The sequence below is a fragment of the Ceratotherium simum genome, chromosome 2, assembly GCF_057802395.1.
Source record: "Ceratotherium simum simum isolate JZ-2026a chromosome 2, ASM5780239v1, whole genome shotgun sequence".
Lineage (NCBI taxonomy): Eukaryota > Metazoa > Chordata > Mammalia > Perissodactyla > Rhinocerotidae > Ceratotherium > Ceratotherium simum.
In genome coordinates, this window is record NC_141901.1 from 33,549,236 (window position 1) to 33,569,714 (window position 20,479).

At 39.8% G+C, this 20,479-nt stretch overlaps 1 protein-coding gene across 1 annotated transcript in view; it reads left to right on the top strand.

The window, feature by feature from the left end:
* Positions 1 to 13,012: 13,012 nt before the first annotated feature.
* SH2D1B (SH2 domain containing 1B) overlaps positions 13,013 to 20,479 on the top strand; it is a 37,568-nt gene continuing 30,101 nt past the window's right edge. Inside the window, exon 1 of the mRNA XM_014783287.2 lies at positions 13,013 to 13,224. Within this exon, the coding sequence (XP_014638773.1) occupies positions 13,091 to 13,224 (134 nt within the window). The 5' untranslated portion in view covers positions 13,013 to 13,090. The remainder of the gene's footprint in view (positions 13,225 to 20,479) is intronic.

A 20,479-nucleotide genomic window follows, 5' to 3' on the forward strand; every position in this document is an offset into this window, starting at 1 on the left:
GCTCATAGATACAGAGAACAGATTGGTGGTCACCAGAGGTGGGGAGTGGGAGGGTAGGTGAAATGGGTAAAGGGAGTCAAAAGGCACAAACTTCTGGTTATAAAATAAATAAATCATGGCAATGTAATGTATAGCATGGCAACTATAGTTGATAATACTGTATTGCATATTTGAAAGTTGCTAAGAGACTAAATCTTAAAAGTTCTCCTTACAAGAGAAAAAATTTGTATAAAAATATGTCATATGTCAATTATATCTCAATAAAAAAATTTCTTTAATAAAAGTAGAACTCTCCAATGAAGCCATTTGGGTTTCAAGTTTTCTTAGTGGGAATTGTTTTTCTAATTAATGTTTATTTCTCTAATATACAGAAAAGTATGCATATGATAAAGAGATCAGAAAGTGAATCCATTATATTACCACTACTCAAGCCAAGAAACTAAAAATTATCAGCAGTCTTCAAGCCCCATCTTTTCCTTCTCCCAATACCAACGCTCAATCTCTCCCCAAAGGCAGCCAGATATCCTGACTTCTAACACCGTAAGTTAGTTTTGCCTATATCTGAGCTCTATACAAATGGGATCATACAGCATTTGTCTTTTTCCACCTGGCTTCTTTTGGTTAACGTTAAATTTGTAAGAGTCATCCATGTTGTGGAGGCTAGCTGTATTTTCTTCATCTTCATTGCTATGTAGTATCCTAGTGTGTGTGTAAACCACAATTTATTAATACATTCTGCTATCGATGAGCATTTGTTTTTTAGCTTGTGTCTATTGTAAAGAATACTTTTATAAGTAAATCGTTTGTTTGTTTGTACTCAGCTGCTCTCATTTCTTTAAGGTATATACCTAGGAGTAGAATATTACTGGGTCATAGAGTATGTCTATATTTAAACCTTAATAGATAATGAAGGACCGTGTTTCAAAGAGGCTGCACCTATTTACCCTTCCATCTGCAGTATATGTGGGTCCCCATGGCTCCACAGGCCAATGCTCCACTGATAACACCTAGCGTTATTAGTCTTTTTATTTTAACTATTCCTTGTGGGTGTACGTTGGTATCTTATTTTAGTTTTAGTTTTTATTTTCCTGATTACTAATAAAACTGAAAACATTCACAAATGTTTATTAGCTATTTTGTTACATATTTTTCAAGTCTTTTGATCATTTCTCTCTTGAACTGCCTGTCATTTCCTTTTGATTTGTATGAATTCTTTATATATTCTGGATAAGAGCTTTTTGTTATGTGTTTTGTAAATGGTCTCTTCTATTGTGTGCTTTGTCTCTCTACTCACTTAATGGTATTTTTATGAGTGGAATTTCTGAATTTTAATTTGGTACAATTTATCCCCATTTCTTTTAGGTTCTGTTTAAAACTTTTTTCCCTACCACAAAGTCATACAGAATATAGATATTCTTCTGTAAATACAATATCTGGGTCTACAGTACACTTGAAATTTTTGGAGTGTGATGTGAGGTAGGGTACAGGTTTCATTTTTTCCCATATGGATAGCAAATTGATCCAGCATCATTTGTTGAAAAATTGTCATTTCTCCATAGCTCTGCAATTCCTTCTTTGTCATATAGAAGTGTCTATGTAGAACTGAGTGTCTTTCTGGAACTTTTATTCTGTTCCATTTGTCTATTTGACCTTTGTTTTGCTTCAATCACACTGTCTTAATTGGAGTAGCTTTCTAATAGATTTTGATATCTGGTAGAATTCGTTCTTTCCTTTTTCCCCTTCCTCAAGAGTGTCTTGGCTAGGAGTGATTCTTTTCATCTTCATATAAATTTTAGAATCAGTTTGTCATTTTCCACACTAAAAGAAAAATCTGCTGTGATTTTGCGTGGGATTGTCTTTATATACGAATCTGGAGCTATTTACATCTTTACAAGGTTGATTCTTCCAAACTGTGTAGATTTCCACTCAATCATTTGACTCTTCCTTCATTTCTCCAAATAATGCGTCATAGTTTGATTCTGGAGATCTTGCACATCTTTTCCTACATTTATTCGTAGGTGCTTGAAATGCTTTGATATCATAAATGGCATCATGAATTTTTTCAAGTTTAATTTTTTGTTATTGTTATATGCAAATACAATTAATTTTTACATAGACTTTGTATCTTGTGCCTTTCCAAACTCATTTATTGATCTTAATAAGTTATGAGTAGATTCTTTGCACATTATTGTCCAATCATGTTGTTTGTGAATAGTGACAGTGTTATTTCTTCCTTTGTAATATTTTACCCCTCGTCTTATGATTCTGACTAGGACCTCTATTACAATGTTGAATATTTTCCTTTTTCCATTGTTATTTCTTCTTTGACACTTAGATTATTTAAAGTTGTCACTTTTGTTTCAAAATATTATAAGATTTTTAAAACTCTTCTGATAATTATTCATAGCTTAATTTCATTATCGTAAGAGAACATTATGGGGAGAGGTATATCAAAATATCTCACTTTGTAGATTTGTCTATTTCTCCTTGTAGATCTATCAATTTTATATTATATATTTTAAGATCATCTTTCTAGGTACATGCAAATTTTAAATTGTATATATTACTCAGATATTAAACCTGTTATCATTACAAGATGACCCTCTTCATTAATGCTTTTTTCATAAACTCTATTTTGTCTGATATTAATATAACTGCTCCAATTTTCTTGTGGTTCATATTTACATACTATAGTCTTTTTCTATGGTGTACATTCAAAATTTCTGTGTTCATATGTTTTATATGTTTTTTTAGTAAACATTACCAAGTTAGATTTTGTTTACATTAATCCTATCTGTCAATGTTTATGTTTTCACTGGAGCTCTTAGTCCATTTACATTTAACATATTACTGGTGTATTTGAGTATATGATTATATCATTCGCCAGCTTTGTAGTTATTTTACCCTTGATGAATCTTTCCAGTTTAGGGGGGTTTGCACTGCTGCAGGTTTTAGAGAATATTCAGTCATTCATGCCACATTCTTTTTAATCTACACTATTAGGAATCTTGTAAAATGTAACCTCACTACATTTGATATACAATTCAACAATGTAATGTTTTTCGAGTCTTCTTGCCTCCTTTCATCTTGTGCTTTCATTTGTTTGCTTGATTAATTTGCGTATCACCGCATACAGGGAAGGAGATATAACAAGACTGTACTTGGGGTGGAGGGCGGGGGGTGGGTGGTCAAAGAGAGTTCCTGGGAGATTGGTTGGCTGAAAGGCGCTCTGGGGAATCACATGGTCTAAATGGATTTCTGAGTTATTTGTCGTGTAGTGTGCAATGCAAACCTCTCCTTCTCTACGTCCTCTGCAAAATCTTCAGGAAATTCTACTTTGCTCACCAATCTTTCCTCACGATTGAACTTTGATTTGGGCAGGGAAAGGCATTAGAAAATGTGTTGCAGTATTGCTTTCTGTGTCCACAGGGGCAGCGCTAGGAGAGAACATGGGGCTGGAACTTGGAGGCAGAGAAGGTCATGCAAAAGTAAGTCCCTAGGAACTTGCAGAAATATTGCAGAAGTTTCCCCAGAGCATCAACTGGGGGAGTTGAGGGAATTCTACCTAAATGTCAAGTGCTGGGGAGGAGGCCTCTGCAAGCTGCGTTATACACAGCTGGAGTTACTCCTACGTTAGCCAATCAGGCAGCTGCATTGTCCCTGAAGTCCTCATGTAAATTACATTTTATATTTGGGAGAAACCCCTTAGACCTCTGCCATTAGGACATTTGGGTGGATATTAATTAATTTAATTAATTAAGTAAAGCAATGGTCTCATGTCCAGAAAACCTCTTAGGACTAACCATGCTGACCACTCACTGCCCCGGGTTAGTCAAACAGGTTTGCTGAGCACCTGTATTAACCATACCTTCTTATTTTCTGCATACTGATGTTCTGACATCAGACCTTCCCAGAGTTAGCCAATTTCTAAAGGTACTAGACAGTTGCCCCACTTTTCAAATGCAAACTAACCAATCCAGAGCCCATAATCCTAGCACCTCCATTATCTCACACTCTTCCAGGCCACTATCCACCAGCCCTAATCACCCAGGGCCAGGTACCCGACAGCAACGGACAACCCTACGCCCCAGAGCCCACTGAAATTATTCAAACCAGCCAATCCCAAACCTGCTTACCCTGCCTCACCAGTTCCTTCCTCGAGGATACACAGTTAATGCTCTGGCCTGCAGTCCTCCCCTCTCTCTCTGCTCTTGTGCCTGCAGCCTACCTCGGGGTTTCCCCATTGCCCCCTCCTCTAGGGAACTGTGAGTAATAAATCATTGTTTCAATGGCAATCATCTTCTGATATGTGGGCCTTAGCAATCCTCAAATTTTCTATTAATACACTGTATTTTAAAACAGCACCATGCCTGGATGTGCCAAATTCCTAAGGTGTCCAGGATAGAAAGGAGTAGAATCACTTTCCCTGGGAGAATCCACATCACTAGGCAGTAACTATGTACACGTGCCTTGGAACTTGAAATAAAAAGGAGAGTTGGAGAGGCCAGAGCACCTATGTGGAGAGTGGGTGTGTATGTGTATGTGTAGGCTTGTGCGTGTGTATGTGTGTGTGTGTGTGTGTGTGCAGGAAGGGGGTGTGTCCTTCTCTCAGCACTCCCCAGACATTCTCAGAGTATTGCCTATGGGTCCTCAAGATGCCAGAAGGGTCAGGTACCTGCTCAAGGCTGCCAGGCAGGGAGAGCAGATGTTATTAGTCATAGGGTTTAAGGCTGTGCAGGTGTTGGACTGGTCCAGGTTGCAGAACCTGAGAACTCACTGAGGACAGACCCTTCCTGGGACGCAGCAGCCCCTGGTCCAACTGGTGTCCACCTGTATGGATGATCTCTCCTCCGCCCTTCCAGGGACACTTTAGGACAACATTACAGGCCCTGTTCTCAAAGACAGTGGACTCCAATGTTACTTGAGGCCTTCTTATCCACCCTGTTGGATGCAATCGTTTTTAAAAAATGAAAAGAGCAAACAGGGGCCTCTCTGGGCATCCCAGTAGAAGAGGACTTAGGAATGAAGGATAGAAAACAGCAAAGACTCCCAACAGTTCTGGAGACTCTTCTAATCCCAGTCTCTGAGAGACTAAAGGGAAAAGAAGCAGATCATCTGAGGTTATTCAACCATCTGCCAGGAAACGTACGTGGGTTTTGGTCACTGAGATGAATCCTTTCCCTACTCTGGAGTTCCTCAGAGGACCTTGGAGTTCACTTCCATGGTTCTTATTTAGATGGAACTCATCTCATGAACCAATCAGACGTTTAGAAGAGGAAGAAGGAGCTGGAAGAAGAGGGAGTAGGGGAGTATGCTGGGCTGGATACTGTCCTCCAAAAATTCATGTCCACCATGGGACCTTCACATGTGACCTTATATGGAAATAAGGTCATGGGAGATGTCATCAATTAACCTGAGGTCACAATGGACCAGGCTGGGTACTTAATCCAATATGACTCATGTCCTTATAAGAAGATGAGAAGAGACACAGAGAGGAGTACACCATGTGAATACACACAGGGAGAACATCATGGAATGATGGAGGCAGAGAATGGAGTGATGTCTCTACAAGCAAGTAATAACAAGAATTTTGGCAAACACCAGAAGCTAGAAGCATGGAAGAATCCTTCCTATAGGTTTCAGAGGGAGCACAGCCCTGCCAATACCTTGGTTTCAGACTTCTAGCCTCTGTGAGAACATAAATTTCTGTTGTTTTTAGCCACCCACTTTTTGGTACTTTGTTATGGCAGCCCTAGGACAGCAATACGGGGAGGAAATGAGACATCTACCCAGGAAGCATTCTGGACTCACCGATCATGTCAGTGAAACTGAGGGACCACTCTTAATAAGAGTCATCCAGTCCCCATGGCCTTGGGGGCACCTTCTCAAGCTTGCCATCAGTGCTGTCCCTTACGTCCCTGGGCGCTGAAGAGCCTCAGAGTGAAATGGAAGAATTTTCTAGAGGCCTTTAAAATGATCTGGGCCCTGTGGCATGATCAGAATGCTGAGCTGCAGGGAGTAGAGCTAGGTGAAGATCAGGCACTCTTTCGGTATGACTCACACTGATGTTTTCTGGCTTTCCTTCTTTTGGTGTGATGAGACCATGATGGGAAACCAGGAAACTAGGTAATGGTGTTACCCTGCTCCCCTTCGGGGGAGAGATACCACCTCCTCCAGACTCCCCTTCACTATAAGAGGGGTTCAGTTTGTGAAATTATGTTTCCTTTAAACCCAGAAAAACCATTCTACAAAACCGTCTCTTGCTGCCACACACCACCGCTGCCGCCGCCACCAGCCCCTGGCCCACAGCCTGTAACACAGAGTATCCTCACACTGGAGCCCTCAGGAATGTCGGGCATAAACAGGTATGTGCAGTTGTGCTGTGGCTGAGCTGGAAGTAGCCAATGATTACGATCTTCTTCCTGCTGAGATCTCGTGGGAGGATCAACACTGTTCCCCATGTCATGGGCTGGGCTTCCACTGAGGGCCAGGAAGCACAGTGAAAAGGGTGACAGAGAAGACAAGACCCTGTCACATAGCCTGGGCAGCGAGGCAGACATCTGTTACTTCTCCAGGCTGACCACCTAACCACGCCTGTTTTGTTTTTTCTTCTGATTGTCTCTGACATTTGCCTCAGCATTTTCATTTAATTCTATTTCTTCCTTTGATCGTGTCCTTAATGTCATAGGCTGAATAATGACCCCCTAAGCCCTGGATCATATGAATATCTCAGTTACTTGACAAAAGGGACTTTGCAGATGGAATTAAGATTGCCAATCAAATGACCTAAGATAAGGAGACTATCCTGGATTGTCTGGATGGGTCCAGTGTAATCCCACAGGTTCTTAAAAGTGAAAGAAGAAGGCAGAATGGTGGTTAGAAATATGCAGTGAAAGAGGGAGGCAGAGGAGAGATTTGAAGTGTGACAGAGACTCAACTCACCATTGCTGATGTTGAAGATGGAGGAAGAGGCCATAAGCCAAGACATGTAGGAAGCCTCTAGCAGCTGGGAACAGCCCTCAACTGACAGCCAACAAGAAAATGGGTCTTCAGTCCTGCAATGCATGAGACTGAATTCCAGCAACAACCTGAACGAGCAAGACTATAAATTCTCCCCTAGAGCCTCCAAAAAGGAGCGCAGGCCCACCGACTTCTTGATTTTGGCCTTGTGAGATTCTAAGCAGAGACCCAGTCGAGACTGCCAGACTTCTGACCCAAGGAAACTGAGATCATGACTTTGTGTTGTTTTAAGCTCCTAAGTTTGTGGTAATTTGTTACAGCAGCAATAAGAAACTAATACACCTGATGCATCTGGTTCCTTCAGGGAGTAAGTCCAGGTTTCTCCCTTGGAGGATGAAGTAGATCCCCTTAACTTTTCTCTCCCCACTCATCTGTGTCTCTACATTGGAGACTATGATCCTCTTCCCTAGGAATTAGCCCAATGCCCAAGTCTTGTTGCAGGAAGAGCATTTTAACCTCAGTTTCTCGTGTATTGTTCCAAAAAGAGTCAAGCCAGTTCACCTAAACCAAACTGCATGGAATAATCAAGTTACCTAATGTTTACTTGTCTAAGTAACAAATTTCCTAATCGCATCTTCTCCTAAAATTTGTACTCACCAAGTTTACCTTTTATATTTGACGGGAGTGCCTCAGCCCCTTTGACTTTTGTTTGCACTCTTCAGGGGTTTTTTAATTTTATTTTGTTTACTTCTGAGTATTTCCATTTTTAAATAAAATGATGCATATGAAAACTATGTTCTGATACATAAAGTAGTTAAGGCAGTGAGATGGATATACTACCTGTATTCACTTATTAAATAGCTCAGAAGTTTATCTGCATGTCACAGTATGTTCATATTAATTTAACACCCAGCTATTATTTTCAATAATCAACATAGCAATATCATGGTCTTTAAAAATTTATTTGACGGGCTGGCCCTGTGGCTTAGCGGTTGGGTGCGCGCCCTCCGCTACTGGCGGCCTGGGTTCGGATCCTGGGCACGCACCAACGCACCGCTTATCCGGCCATGCTGAGGCCGCGTCCCACATACAGCAACTAGAAGGATGTGTCACTATGATGTACAACTATCTACTGGGGGGCTTTGGGGTAAAAAAAAAAGGAGGAGGATTAGGCAATAGATGTTAGCTCAGAGCCGGTCTTCCTCAGCAAAAAGAGGAGGATTAGCACGGATGTTAGCTCAGGGCTGATCTTCCTCACAAAAAAAAAAAATTTATTTGAGGAATGAGGAGAGGAAAAATGAGAGATAATCAATCTATGGTAGAGGGACTTTAGGAAAGCTGATAGTCAAAGTATGGGAAAATCTAAAAGTAGTGGGATTTCAACATTGTTGTGGAAACTGCTACACACTATTAATAGCTAAGTAATTACATTTAAGAAAAAACCACTATCAATGAAGATAGTATTGGAACTAATAAAAAAAAATCAATGCCATATGTCAGTGTATCCATTAAGATTCTTTGTGCTAATCAACCCTAATCAAATAGCTTAACCAGGCAGGAAATTTATTCTCCCGCTCCACTGGAAGTCCACAGGAGAGATGGGCTCCTAGGGCAGTTGGTAAAGCAGCTCAATGCCATTGACAAGGACCCAGATTCTTTCTCTCTTTCCCCACTTTGCCCTTCTCAGCAGGCAGCCTAGCTCTTTTGATCCCACAATGATTGCCGAAGGTCCAGGCATCCCATCCAGATGCAACACCACCCCAACAAGGGAAGGGACAGTTTCTTTCTTTCTCATGATTGAATAATATTCCACTGTATATATACACCACATCCTCTTTACCCCTTCATCTGTTGATGGATAGTTAGGTTGTTTCCATGTCTTGGCTATTGTAAATAATGCTCCAGTGAACATGAGGGCGCATATATCTCTTCATCATAGTAATTTCATTTCCTTCCGATATATACTGAGAAGGGGAATTGCTGGATCATATGGTAGTTCTATTTTTAATTTCTAAAGAACCTCCATACTGTTTTCCATAGTGGCTGCACCAATTTATAATCCCACCAACAGTGCACAAGGGTTCCCTTTTCTCCACATCCTTGCCAGAATTTGCTATCTTTTGTCTTTTTGATGATAGCCATTCCAACCAGTGTGAGGTGATATCTCATTTGGTTTTGAGTTGCATTTCCCTAGTGATTAGTGATGTTGAGCATCTTTTCATGTACCTCTTGGCCATTCGTACATCTTCTTCGCAAAAATGTGTATTCAAGTCCTTTGTCCATTTTTAAATTGGATTATTTGCTTTTTTGCTATTGAGTTGTATGAATTCTTTATAATTTGGATATTAATCTCTTATCAGATATATGATTTGCAAATATTTTCTCCCATTCAGTAGGCTGCCTTAGTAGGACTTTCTCTTGACTCTGCTTCTCTCCATGAGTCTACTTTGTTCTTCATTGTGTGGACCAGTTTTCTCTCTTATTCTGGCCGCTGGGTGGGATATGGCCACCAGTTCACAGCACAACAATGTACCTGTTATACAGCTATTCCTAGAAAACTCATTTCCATTCTTATTTCCTCCCTCCCTCCAATCCCCTGCACCTCTCTCTTTCTTCCTTTTTTCATTCCCTCCAAATTCCTTGGTAAGTGTGTCTGATTAGCCCATCTTGGGTCAGGGGCCTACCCTTGGTCCAATCAACCATGGCTAGAGGGATAGGGTCATGTTCTACAAACACGGCACTAGGCTTTGATTTCTATGGATGAGAGAAAGGGGATCCATGTGAGAAATTAAAGATGTTAATATGTACTGTGCAACTATTCTCAAAGGTGATATGGGATCAGAATAACATGAGAATGGAAGGGTTTTTTAGTGTGAAAAATGTTCAACACATACAAAAATAGAGACATTAATATAAAGACCCTCATACACCATCACCCAGCTATGGCTATTTACTCACAGAAGCACAATGCCATTACTACACCTAACAAAATCAACAATAATTCCTTGGTATCATCTACTGTCTAGTCAATATTTAAATTTCCTCAATGGCAGGAAATTTTTTTGTAGCTGATTTTTTCAAACCAGAATCCATACAAGATCCTCATGTTGCATTTGTTTTATGCCTCATAAATCTCTTTTAACCTAGAGCAGTCCTCACCCTACTATATGACTCAGTTTTTATGACATTGACATATGAGGAAACTACATCTGTTGTCCTAGTCAATGTCCCACATAGGATTTGTTTGTCTGCTTCCTCATGAAGGTCCCATGAATAGAAGTTAGTTATAAGGGCTTGATTCATTTCAAGTTCAACTTTTTTTTTTTTTGGTGAGGAAGACTCACTCTGAGCTAGCATCTGTTGCCAATCTTCCTCTTTTTTTGCTTGAGGAAGATCTACCCTGACCTAACATCTGTGCCAATATTCCTCTATCTTGTATGCGGGTCGCCGCCACAGCATGGCTGACAAGTGGTGTAGGTCTGCTCCTGGAATCCGAACGCATGAACCTGGGCCACCAAAGTGGAGCACACTGGACTGAACCACTAAGCCAAGGGGCTGGCCCCAAGTTCAACTTTTTTTGAAAGTACACTCCACAGTGGTGCTGTGTGTTTCCTGCTGCATCAAATTAGTAGGCATTCAATATCTGGTTGTCCCACTCTTAGATGTGCTAAGATTGGTCAGTGGGTTTAGGTGGTGACAGCATGATCTCTCCCTTGTAAAGACCATTATCAAACATTTCCCTAAAGTTTTCACCCACTGACTATCTTTGCCTGAATTATTTAGTACAAAATAGAATTGAGATGGTTCTATCAGAGGGTAAATGCCTATACAAATTTGCTAGATATCGCCAAACTCTCCTCCATTGTAGTTGTAACCATTTCATATTCCAGCCAACAATGTATGAGATTTTATTCTATTTCACCCCAGCATGACCAACCCAGTATGTTTTCAAACTTTTGATTTGCACCAATATGATAGGTGGGAGATGTTATCTCAGTATGTATTTAATTTGCGTTTTTCTTATGTTGAGCAAGGATGAGGGCATTGGGTTTTGACACAGGAAAAAAAGGCATTAAAGACCCTGTGATGCTAAAGATCTTGAACATGCATCCAATTATTTCCTCCCTTATTTAAAAAAAAATATCCTTGCATCAAGCTTGGTAGCCAATTTCCTCTTTCATCAGTAAAAATTCTCTCCTGAACTGTCATAATTCCCAGGAAGTTAAATGGTGAATTGCCCAAGGCTACACAAGAGAAATCAGGATTTGAAAGCACATTTCTCTGATGACAAGTTCCTTGATTAGTGTCACTCCATTACACCACATTACACCAACCCTGGAGCAGTGGAACTTCCAAGGAGGAACGAAAATCTCCTACTAAGAAGTTCGCAAGACAGATCCCCAAGAGTGGGTGGGCAGCTCGTAAACAAAGCAGCAAGATGAAATAATCATCTGGGTTAAGAAAGCATTAAGAGAAGTAAGGATGATTCATGAGCACATGGTTCTATCTTTATAGATATATATTTGAGATATGTAGCAATTCCTATAGATATTTGGATAAGGCAGTTGAATAGGGAGAAATTCACATGCAGTTTATACCAACTGACATTGCGTGATGTTAATTGTGAGAGTTAGTAAATGTAATCCATTTTAAAACATTGGATGCTAGATATGCTTGCATGACTTCTTCTATCTGAAATTAATTAATTAAAAATTAATTAATTGATAATGTGTAGGATGGTTTTGTTGCTTAAAAAGGCCTTGGAGGAAATAGTGAGACGTTGGTCAAAGGGCACAAACTTTTAGTTAGTAGATGAATAAGTTCTGGGTATCTAATGTACAGCATACTGATGATAGTTAATAATACTGTCTTATATACTTGAAAGTTTCTAAGAGAGTAGATCTTAAATGTTCTCACCACAAAAAAGAAATGGTATTTATGGGACAAGGTGGAGATGGTAGCTACTGCTATGGTGATAATCATTTTATAACGTATAAGTGTATCAAATCAACACGCTGTACACCTTAAACTTACACAGTGTTATATGTGAATCTCAATAAAGTTGGGGAAAAACAGGCCTTGGAAATTACTCTTAAGGTTAACTCTGACCCTCGGATAACAGAAACCACCTTTCCCAAGAATGTCAGTTGATCAAAGTGGAAAAGGCTCAGCAGGAAAACAAAGGAATTTTCTCATCAACATCAGATTGTCTAAAGGGGGCCAAGTATCTCTGACTAGATAGACTTTTCTTGGTCTCTCTTCATGGGGACACATCACTGCTGTCCTCCAGAACGGGAACTTCAAAGGACCTGAAGGTCTTCAAACCCAAGCCTAATATCCTCTTTTCTTCCACCCAGAGAAGCATCCTTGCACTAACTTTGTATACCCAGATAATCCCTCCCACCTGCACCACCTCCTTCCCCAAAAGGCACAGTGCCAGAGAATGTTAAAAATGGCCTTTGTTTACCAGTGGCTAGCAGCTTTAGCCAGGGAATGGGCTGTTCTCTGCTATGGTGTCCAATTGCTTTCTGTTTCCATTGACATCTGCCATTTTTCACGTCATTTGACCCATGGAAATATTACCTTTTCAATTGTCCCATCGTGTCTAGACATATCTGGATTCATTCAGCATCCAAACACTTTTGAGCACCTGTTCTGAGCTAAGCATAGCATAATCACAGGCAGCTTCAGCAGAAAATGGGCACCTATTATAGCAGAAACAGTGGTGTGCTCTCTGGAAGGGACACCAGTAGCCAGAGAGAAGGGGAAAACTGGTGATTTAGGGTGATATACAAGGCTCCAACCCAGTGCCGGGGAGCTTGACTTCAGCATTGCAGCCCCATCCCCGCACATCACTGATTCTGTTGTGTAATCAAACATGCTCTCAGCCACTTCTGTGAGTCACACTTGAGCCACTTATAGGCTGAAAAGCCTTGGTCACTTTATCACCCCCACCCTTCTCATTTCCTGAATCTTGCGAAATTGGTGGAGTCCCACAGAACAACTTCATCTCATTGCTACCAATCAGAGGAGAAAGAGGTACCACAGCGGGCCCCATTAGGCCAGCTGCCTCCACTTCCCTTCTCAAGGCCGTCGCCCACTGGATTTCAGGGATACGAGAGGGCTCTCCATGGATCTGCCTTATTACCACGGGCCTCTGTCCAAGAGAGACTGTGAGACCTTGCTGCTCAAGGAAGGGGTGGATGGCAACTTTCTGTTAAGAGACAGTGAGTCTCTTCCAGGAGTCCTGTGCCTCTGTGTCTCGTGAGTAGCCTCATCTTCCATGCATTTGAAACTTTGTATTGAATGTAGTAATGATAACCAAAGTCCTAATGAGCAGGGTGAGAAATAGCTGGACACTGCAAGGAGAGGTTGGAAGGAATGTGTCTGTCTAAGCTTCTCCAGCTGTGCTTCTCTCCCTGGTACAAATGCCACAGGAGCAGACTCTCTGGAACAGCCAAAGTGGGGGACAGTGGTGGTGAAAGGAAGGGCTGCAGGAAGCATGGGAGGTGAGGGGAAATGCAGAGAAGGTAGCCATGTGAGAAAGGTCCTTTCCAGTAGAAGTCACTTTATTTGGAAATATAACCGTATGGAAAAGGCTAGGGACCTTTTATGAAATTTCAGCTTGAGAGAACACGTTTTTACATGTATTCTGCTGGCTCCACTTGCAATACTTAAAATACTTATTATATTTCAAATTTTGTTAGATTTGTAAAGGGCTTCACACACATCATTTCCTTTCATCCTTCTTGTCATCTGTCAAGGCAAGCATAAGCAGTCCCCATTTTCTAGATGAGAAACAGAGACCTGGAGTTCTCAAATGACTTGCTTGTGTTAAAATTCATCTGGCATTTCCAAAGGTCTGAGTTCAGTATGAAATTCCAGGCCAGAGTGTCAGAGCTACCATGTTTGTTTAGCCCAGTTTAGAAAGCAATTCGGAACACATATCAGCGGGAATCCACTATCTTTAAGTATCCTCCTCTTTGCAGAGAACACTGAACTTTTTCTTCTACCTGTTATAGGAATTAAAACTCAAATTTCTCTATGGATGCACTTCAGTGCTTCTTAGAATTAGGGAGCTATGAGTACAAATTAAAAGAATGATGACATACCATTTTTGCCTATTCAATGGGCAAGAATTAAAACTATGAAAATACTCAGAGGTAGTTAGAGTGCTGGGAAGCAGACAGCCTTGCACACGCTAATGCAGCCTCTTTGGATGGTAATGTGGCCAAAACATAATATACATGGATATAACCCTTGACCTCAAATTTCACTAATAAAAATCTATCTTGTAGTTATGACTCCACAGTATGTGCAAATTGGCATTAACAAGATTGGGCAAATCTATGTATGGTGTGAAAAACCTCTAAGATCTATTGTTGTGTGAAAAAGGCAAGATGCAAAGTTTGATTCCATTTGTGTAAAAAAAAAAAAAGATACCTATATCCTTGTATATTCGTATAAAATTTCTAGAAGGTATACAAGAAACTTATAATAGTGGTTACAGCTGGGAATTTAGATGGAGTGAGTTAGGAAAAGGGTTGTGGATTCATTCTTTTCATTTGATAACTTTTTTTTACTGTTTAAATGTTTTATTTGTGTGCATATTATTTTTGTAATTTAAAAAATGTTTATAAAAATGTAGTGAATACCTACTATCTATTCAAACACTGTGCTAAGGCCTGGGAAGATTCTAAGGTGATTTCAAGCCTTCTAAGAAGGCTTAGAGGAGGTGGTATTTGAGCTGGGACTTAAAGAGTGGGTAAGATTTGGTTACATGGAAATGGGATGGAAGGCGTTTTAGGGAAGGGTGGAGGTAGGAAAAGAGGTCTAGAATACAATATTTTAAAGCACACATGAATCACGTAGGGTGCTGGAAAGGTAGTTTGGAAACCAACTTTCAGAAAAGTAGGTGTAGGATAGTATTATGGGGTCTTTAAAAAAATGATTCTGTAGCTGATGGGGGAACATGGATGGTTTCTGAGCAGAGAAGTGACAAGACTGGTGCTGAGTTTTAGGAACTCCAATCTGATATGGAGAATGTACCGAAGCTGACAGATGATGGCCATAGAGACTGTTGTGTCTCTGGATGGGAGATGGGGAGGAACTAGCTATGGTGGGGCAAGCAGTGGGAAGAGAAAAAAGAAGAAGTTTCAAGGGTGTGACCTTGACCAAGATCTCAGGGTAAGTAGTCTATTTTGGGATTCTCTTTAAAAATTGACATTTATTCTCAACTGTTCTGTGGTGTATCAATCTAGCTTATATATTCATCTAAAGAGAAAGTCACTAAGAAATGTAAAAAATAATAATAATAAATCAAATGGAGAGGCAAGAACCAATATTTGTTGGGCACCTGCACATGATCAAGCCTCACCCTACTCCCTGCCCATGTCACTGAAAGGCAGACAAAATTTCAGGAACCCTCAGGCTTAAGGCTCAGGCCAAATAGCCCACATCAAAATGGCTCTCATCATAGTCCTTGTGAAATTTTGTTATCACACAGATCAGTACAGACCATTCAATTCTAGTTGCTCAACAATTATTTAAAGTCTCTCTGGGCCGGCCTCGTGGCTTAGCGGTTGAGTGCTTGCACTCCGCTGCTGGCGGCCGGGGTTCGGGTACCGGGCGTGCACCGACACACCGCTTGTCCGGCCATGCTGAGGCCGCGTCCCACATACAGCAACTAGAAGGATGTGCAACTATGACACACAACTATCTACTGGGGCTTTGGGGGAAAAAAATAAATAAATAAAATTATAAAGTCTCTCATATGCCAGGCACTATGCTAGACCCTCAGTTGGTGCCTTCAACACCGCTCAGAGCCTGGAGGAAGCAATAGGGAGGTAAATGGACACTGTGAGGTGTGGGATAACTGTAATGACCACTCTCAGCAGGGCAACTTCTAGTTTTCACAGACTGAAATACAAAAACTATAGGAAAGGTTAGAAATAAAGGAAGGAAGTCACAGAGACAGTTGGCCCAGCAGGATATAGCACTGACCAGAAAGCTATGTGGTAACAGTGGACAGGAAATCTTACCTGATCTTACAGTATGATATAGCTTCCAGAAAACACCAACGTGCAAAATGTTGTCTGTGTACTGTGACTTTGTGGGTGTCAGAAGTTGAAGCTATGTCTGCCTTTAGAATCAGTACAGTCAAAATGAAGTGGATATTAGGAGATGGAAGGGACTCATCTGCAGCGTGAAGGTAAGGAGAGACTTTCTGTAGCCGCAGGAAGGCTGCAGGTGAGAAGAACCTGAACCTTGACTTACTGCATGAACTCACTGAGGAGGAAACAGCAATAGAAAGAATGAGTGGAAGAGACCTCAAGAGTCATCTCCAGCTCTCAGATTTTGAGCTCTTTGGAAAGACTCTAGAGTTCAGAAAGAAAAAATAATTCAAAATTTTTGTTGTTTTAGAAAATCAAATGCAGAGAAAGAATAAAAAGGAAAGCAGAAATTATCTCAATCTCACCACTCAGAAATCACGCTTTCTAATATTTCAGCACCCATCTCTCCAGACTTCTCTCTATGCATATGCACGTATAAGCAAATATATATGTGCATAAATGGTTCATGTTACATGATGGCCTGTTTCTTTCAATGTACTGTAGGTATCTTTCCACATCAGAGAAAGCCAATACACATCATCCTTTCACGACTGCTTAGTATTTTATTGATTGGATATATCATAATTTAGACATAAGTACACAATTAGTTTATTTCCAATTTGGTCCAATGGACCCAATGTAATTTGAGACTATTAACATTTTTGTACTTACATCTTTGAAAGCTTGCCCAACTCTCTCCTTAGGATAAAATCCTAGATGTTTTAACATTTCTACACACATTGACAAATGAGTACAACAAAAGGTTGTACCAATGCACATTCCAATCAAGATCAGTGAGAAGGCCAGAAGTCAAAAGTCTTAAAACATTCTTTATTGCCTTGGGTTCCCCATTGTGTCATGGCATGGAAAAATGTAGAATACGTAGTTGACATCATAGGCCACAGTCAATTCCATTTCCTTCAACCGATCCTTTGAAGTTTGGTTAAAATAAAACTAAAAACTCGAACATGAACAAGTTTCCCCACAACACTGGTTGTCTTGTATATACCCCACCACACTGACCTGACCTGTATTCTAACCTTTTCAACTCTCAACTGAAAATGTAATGCCAAAGATTTAAAAATGTCTTTATATGCCCTGTGTATCTCACATCTTAAATGGGGTTGAAGATTTCCACAGGATAACCCAAAAGGTAGGCATTTAAATACACCAAGTATTATAAACCTTAGAAATGATTGAGTGACTATCTGGATCATTCCTCAGTGTCATGGCCAGAGACATCTTCTACTGTGCCTCACACTGGGGGTCAAACCACCACATATTTACTGAAGACATATCAACAAATACGGGAAATATTTTTTCTATCTAATGCCAAAAACCAACCACGAACATGGCAAGAGCCAAATACGTAAAATGAATGTAAATTTGGTTTGTATATTAGAGCAAAAACAAATTCCATTCATATACCTATTTATGTCATGCATTATGTTTACAGCTTTACTGAAGTATCATTGACACAAAGTAAAAAGTGGACAATTTGATGAATTTTGACATTTGTATACACCCATGAAACCATCACCGCAGACAAAATAACAAAGATATCCATGACCTCCAAAACTTCCCTTATGCCCTTTTTAATCTCTCCTTACCACACCTCCCATCCACCCCCAGACCCCAGGCCACCATCACCTGCTTTCTGGCACTATAGATTAATATATATTTTCCAGAATTTAATATAAATCAAATCATAAAGTGGTAGTCTTTTTATCTGACTTCTTTCATTCAGAATAATCATTTTGAGATTCATCCATGTATCATGCATCAGTTACAAACATCGGAGTTCATTCCTTTTATTGCCGGGTAGTATTCCATTCTAGGGATATATCACAATTAGTTTACTCATTCATAGCTATTAGAACTAAACTTGCTGTGAATATTTGTGACCCAGTCTTGTGGACATATGTTTTCATTTCTCCTAGGTAAATTAGTAGGAGTGGAATGGCTGAGTCACATGTTCAGTGTAGGTTTATATTTTTAAGAAATTACCAAAGTGATTGCACTATTTTACATTCCCACTGGCATTATGAGTTCTGATTGCTCCACACCCTCACAAACACTTCGTATGGTCAGTCTTTTTAATTTTAGCCATATTAATAAGTGTGTAGTGGTATTTCATTGTGGTTTTAATTTACATTTGGCTAATGACTAATGATACTGAGTATTTTTTCATATGCTTATTTGCCATCTATAAAGCTTCCTTGATGAAGTATCCATTCAAATATTTTGCCCATTTAAAAACTGTATTTTGTTATTGAGTCTTGATGATTCTTTACATATTTTGGATGCAAGTTCTTTATGCGATAGGTGATTCCTGAATATTTTCTCCCATTTTGTGACTTGTATTTTTATCCTCTTAACTGTATATTTCAAAGAACAGATGTTCTTAATTTTAATGAAGCCCAATTTATCAATTTTTTCTTTTATGGATTATGATTTTGGTATTGTATCTAATAAATCCTTGCCTAACTCAAGTCACAAAGATTTTTTCCTTTGTTTTTTTCTGGAGTTTTATAGTTTTAGGTTTCACATTTAGTGTAGCCAATTCTTATTTAATTTTTATATCTGGGGTAAGGTTCAAGTTGAAGTTCATCTTGTTAAATATGCCTACCTAATTGTTCTAGCTCATTTGTTGAAAAGATTATTCTTTTTTTTTTTTTTTTGAATTTTTTGTTTATTGCAGCAACACTGGTCTACAACATTGCAAAAATTTCAGGTGCACATCACCGCACCTCCACCTCTGCACGGACCACATCATGCCCACCACCAAAACACCAACCACAACCCATCACCACACACGTGCACCGAACCACCCTCCTCACCCTCCACCCTCCTCCCTCCCCCTCCCCTGGCAACCACCAATCCAATCTCTGTCCCCATGTGTTTGTTTATTGTTGTTATTATCTACTACTTAATGAAGGAAATCATACGGTATTTGCCCTTCTCCCTCTGACTTATTTCGCTTTGCCTTATACCCTCAATGTCCATCCATGTTGTCACAAATGGCTGGATTTCGTCGTTTCTTATGGCTGAATAGTATTCCATTGTGTATATATACCACAGCTTCTTTATCCATTCGTCCCTTGATGGGCACTTAGGTTGCTTCCAAGTCTTGGCTATCGTGAATAAGGCTGCAATAAACACAGGGGTGCATGTACCTTTGCAAATTGGTGTTTTCAAGTTCTTTGGATAAATACCCAACAGTGGAATAGCTGGATCATATGGTAGTTCTATCCTTGCTTTTTTGAGGAATCTCCATACTGTTTTCCATAGTGGCTGCACCAGTTTGCACTCCCACCAGCAGTGTATGAGAGTTCCCTTCTCTCCACATCCTCTCCAACACATGTTGTTTCCTGTCTTGTTAATTATAGCCATCCTGACAGGCGTGAGGTGATATCTCATTGTAGTTTTGATTTGCATTTCCCTGATAGTTAATGATTTTGAACATCTTTTCATGTGTCTGTTGGCCATCTGTATATCTTCTTTGGAGAAATGTCTGTTCAGGTCCTTTGCCCATTTTTTAATTGGGTTGGTAGTTTTTTTGTTGGTAAGATGCATGAGTTCTTTATATATTTTGGAGATTAAGCCCTTATCAGAAGTATGGTTTGCAAATATCTTCTCCCAATTGTTAGGTTGTCTTTTCGTTTTGTTGATGGTTTCCTTTGCTGTGCAGAAGCTTTTTAGTTTGATGTAGTCCCATTTGTTTATTTTTTCTATTGTTTCTCTTGCCCGGTCAGACGTGGTGTTTGAGAAGATGTTACTAAGACTGATGTCAAAGAGCGTACTGCCTATGTTTTCTTCTAGAAGTTTCATAGTTTCAGGTCTTACATTCAAGTCTTTAATCCATTTGGAGTTAATTTTTGTGTATGGTGTAAGGTAAGGGTCTACTTTCATTTTTTTGCATATGGCTATCCAGTTTTCCCAACACCATTTGTTGAAGAGACTTTCTTTTCCCCATTGTATGTTCTTGGCTCCTTTGTCAAAGATTAGCTGTCCATAGATGTGTGGGTTTATTTCTGGGCTTTCGATTCTATTCCATTGATCTGTGTGTCTGTTTTTGTGCCAGTACCATGCTGTTTTGGTTACTACAGCTTTGTAGTATATTTTGAAATCAGGGAGTGTGATACCTTCAGCTTTGTTCTTTTTTCTCAGGATTCCTTTAGCTATTCGGGGTCTTTTGTTGTTCCATATAAATTTTAGGATTCTTTGTTCTATTTCTGTGAAAAATGTTGTTGGAACTTTGACAGGGATTGCATTGAATCTATAGATGGCTTTAGGAAGTATGGACATCTTAACTATATTAATTCTTCCAATCCAAGAGCACGGAATATCTTTCCATTTCTTTGTGTCTTCTTCAATTTCTTTCAGAAATGTTTTATAGTTTTCAG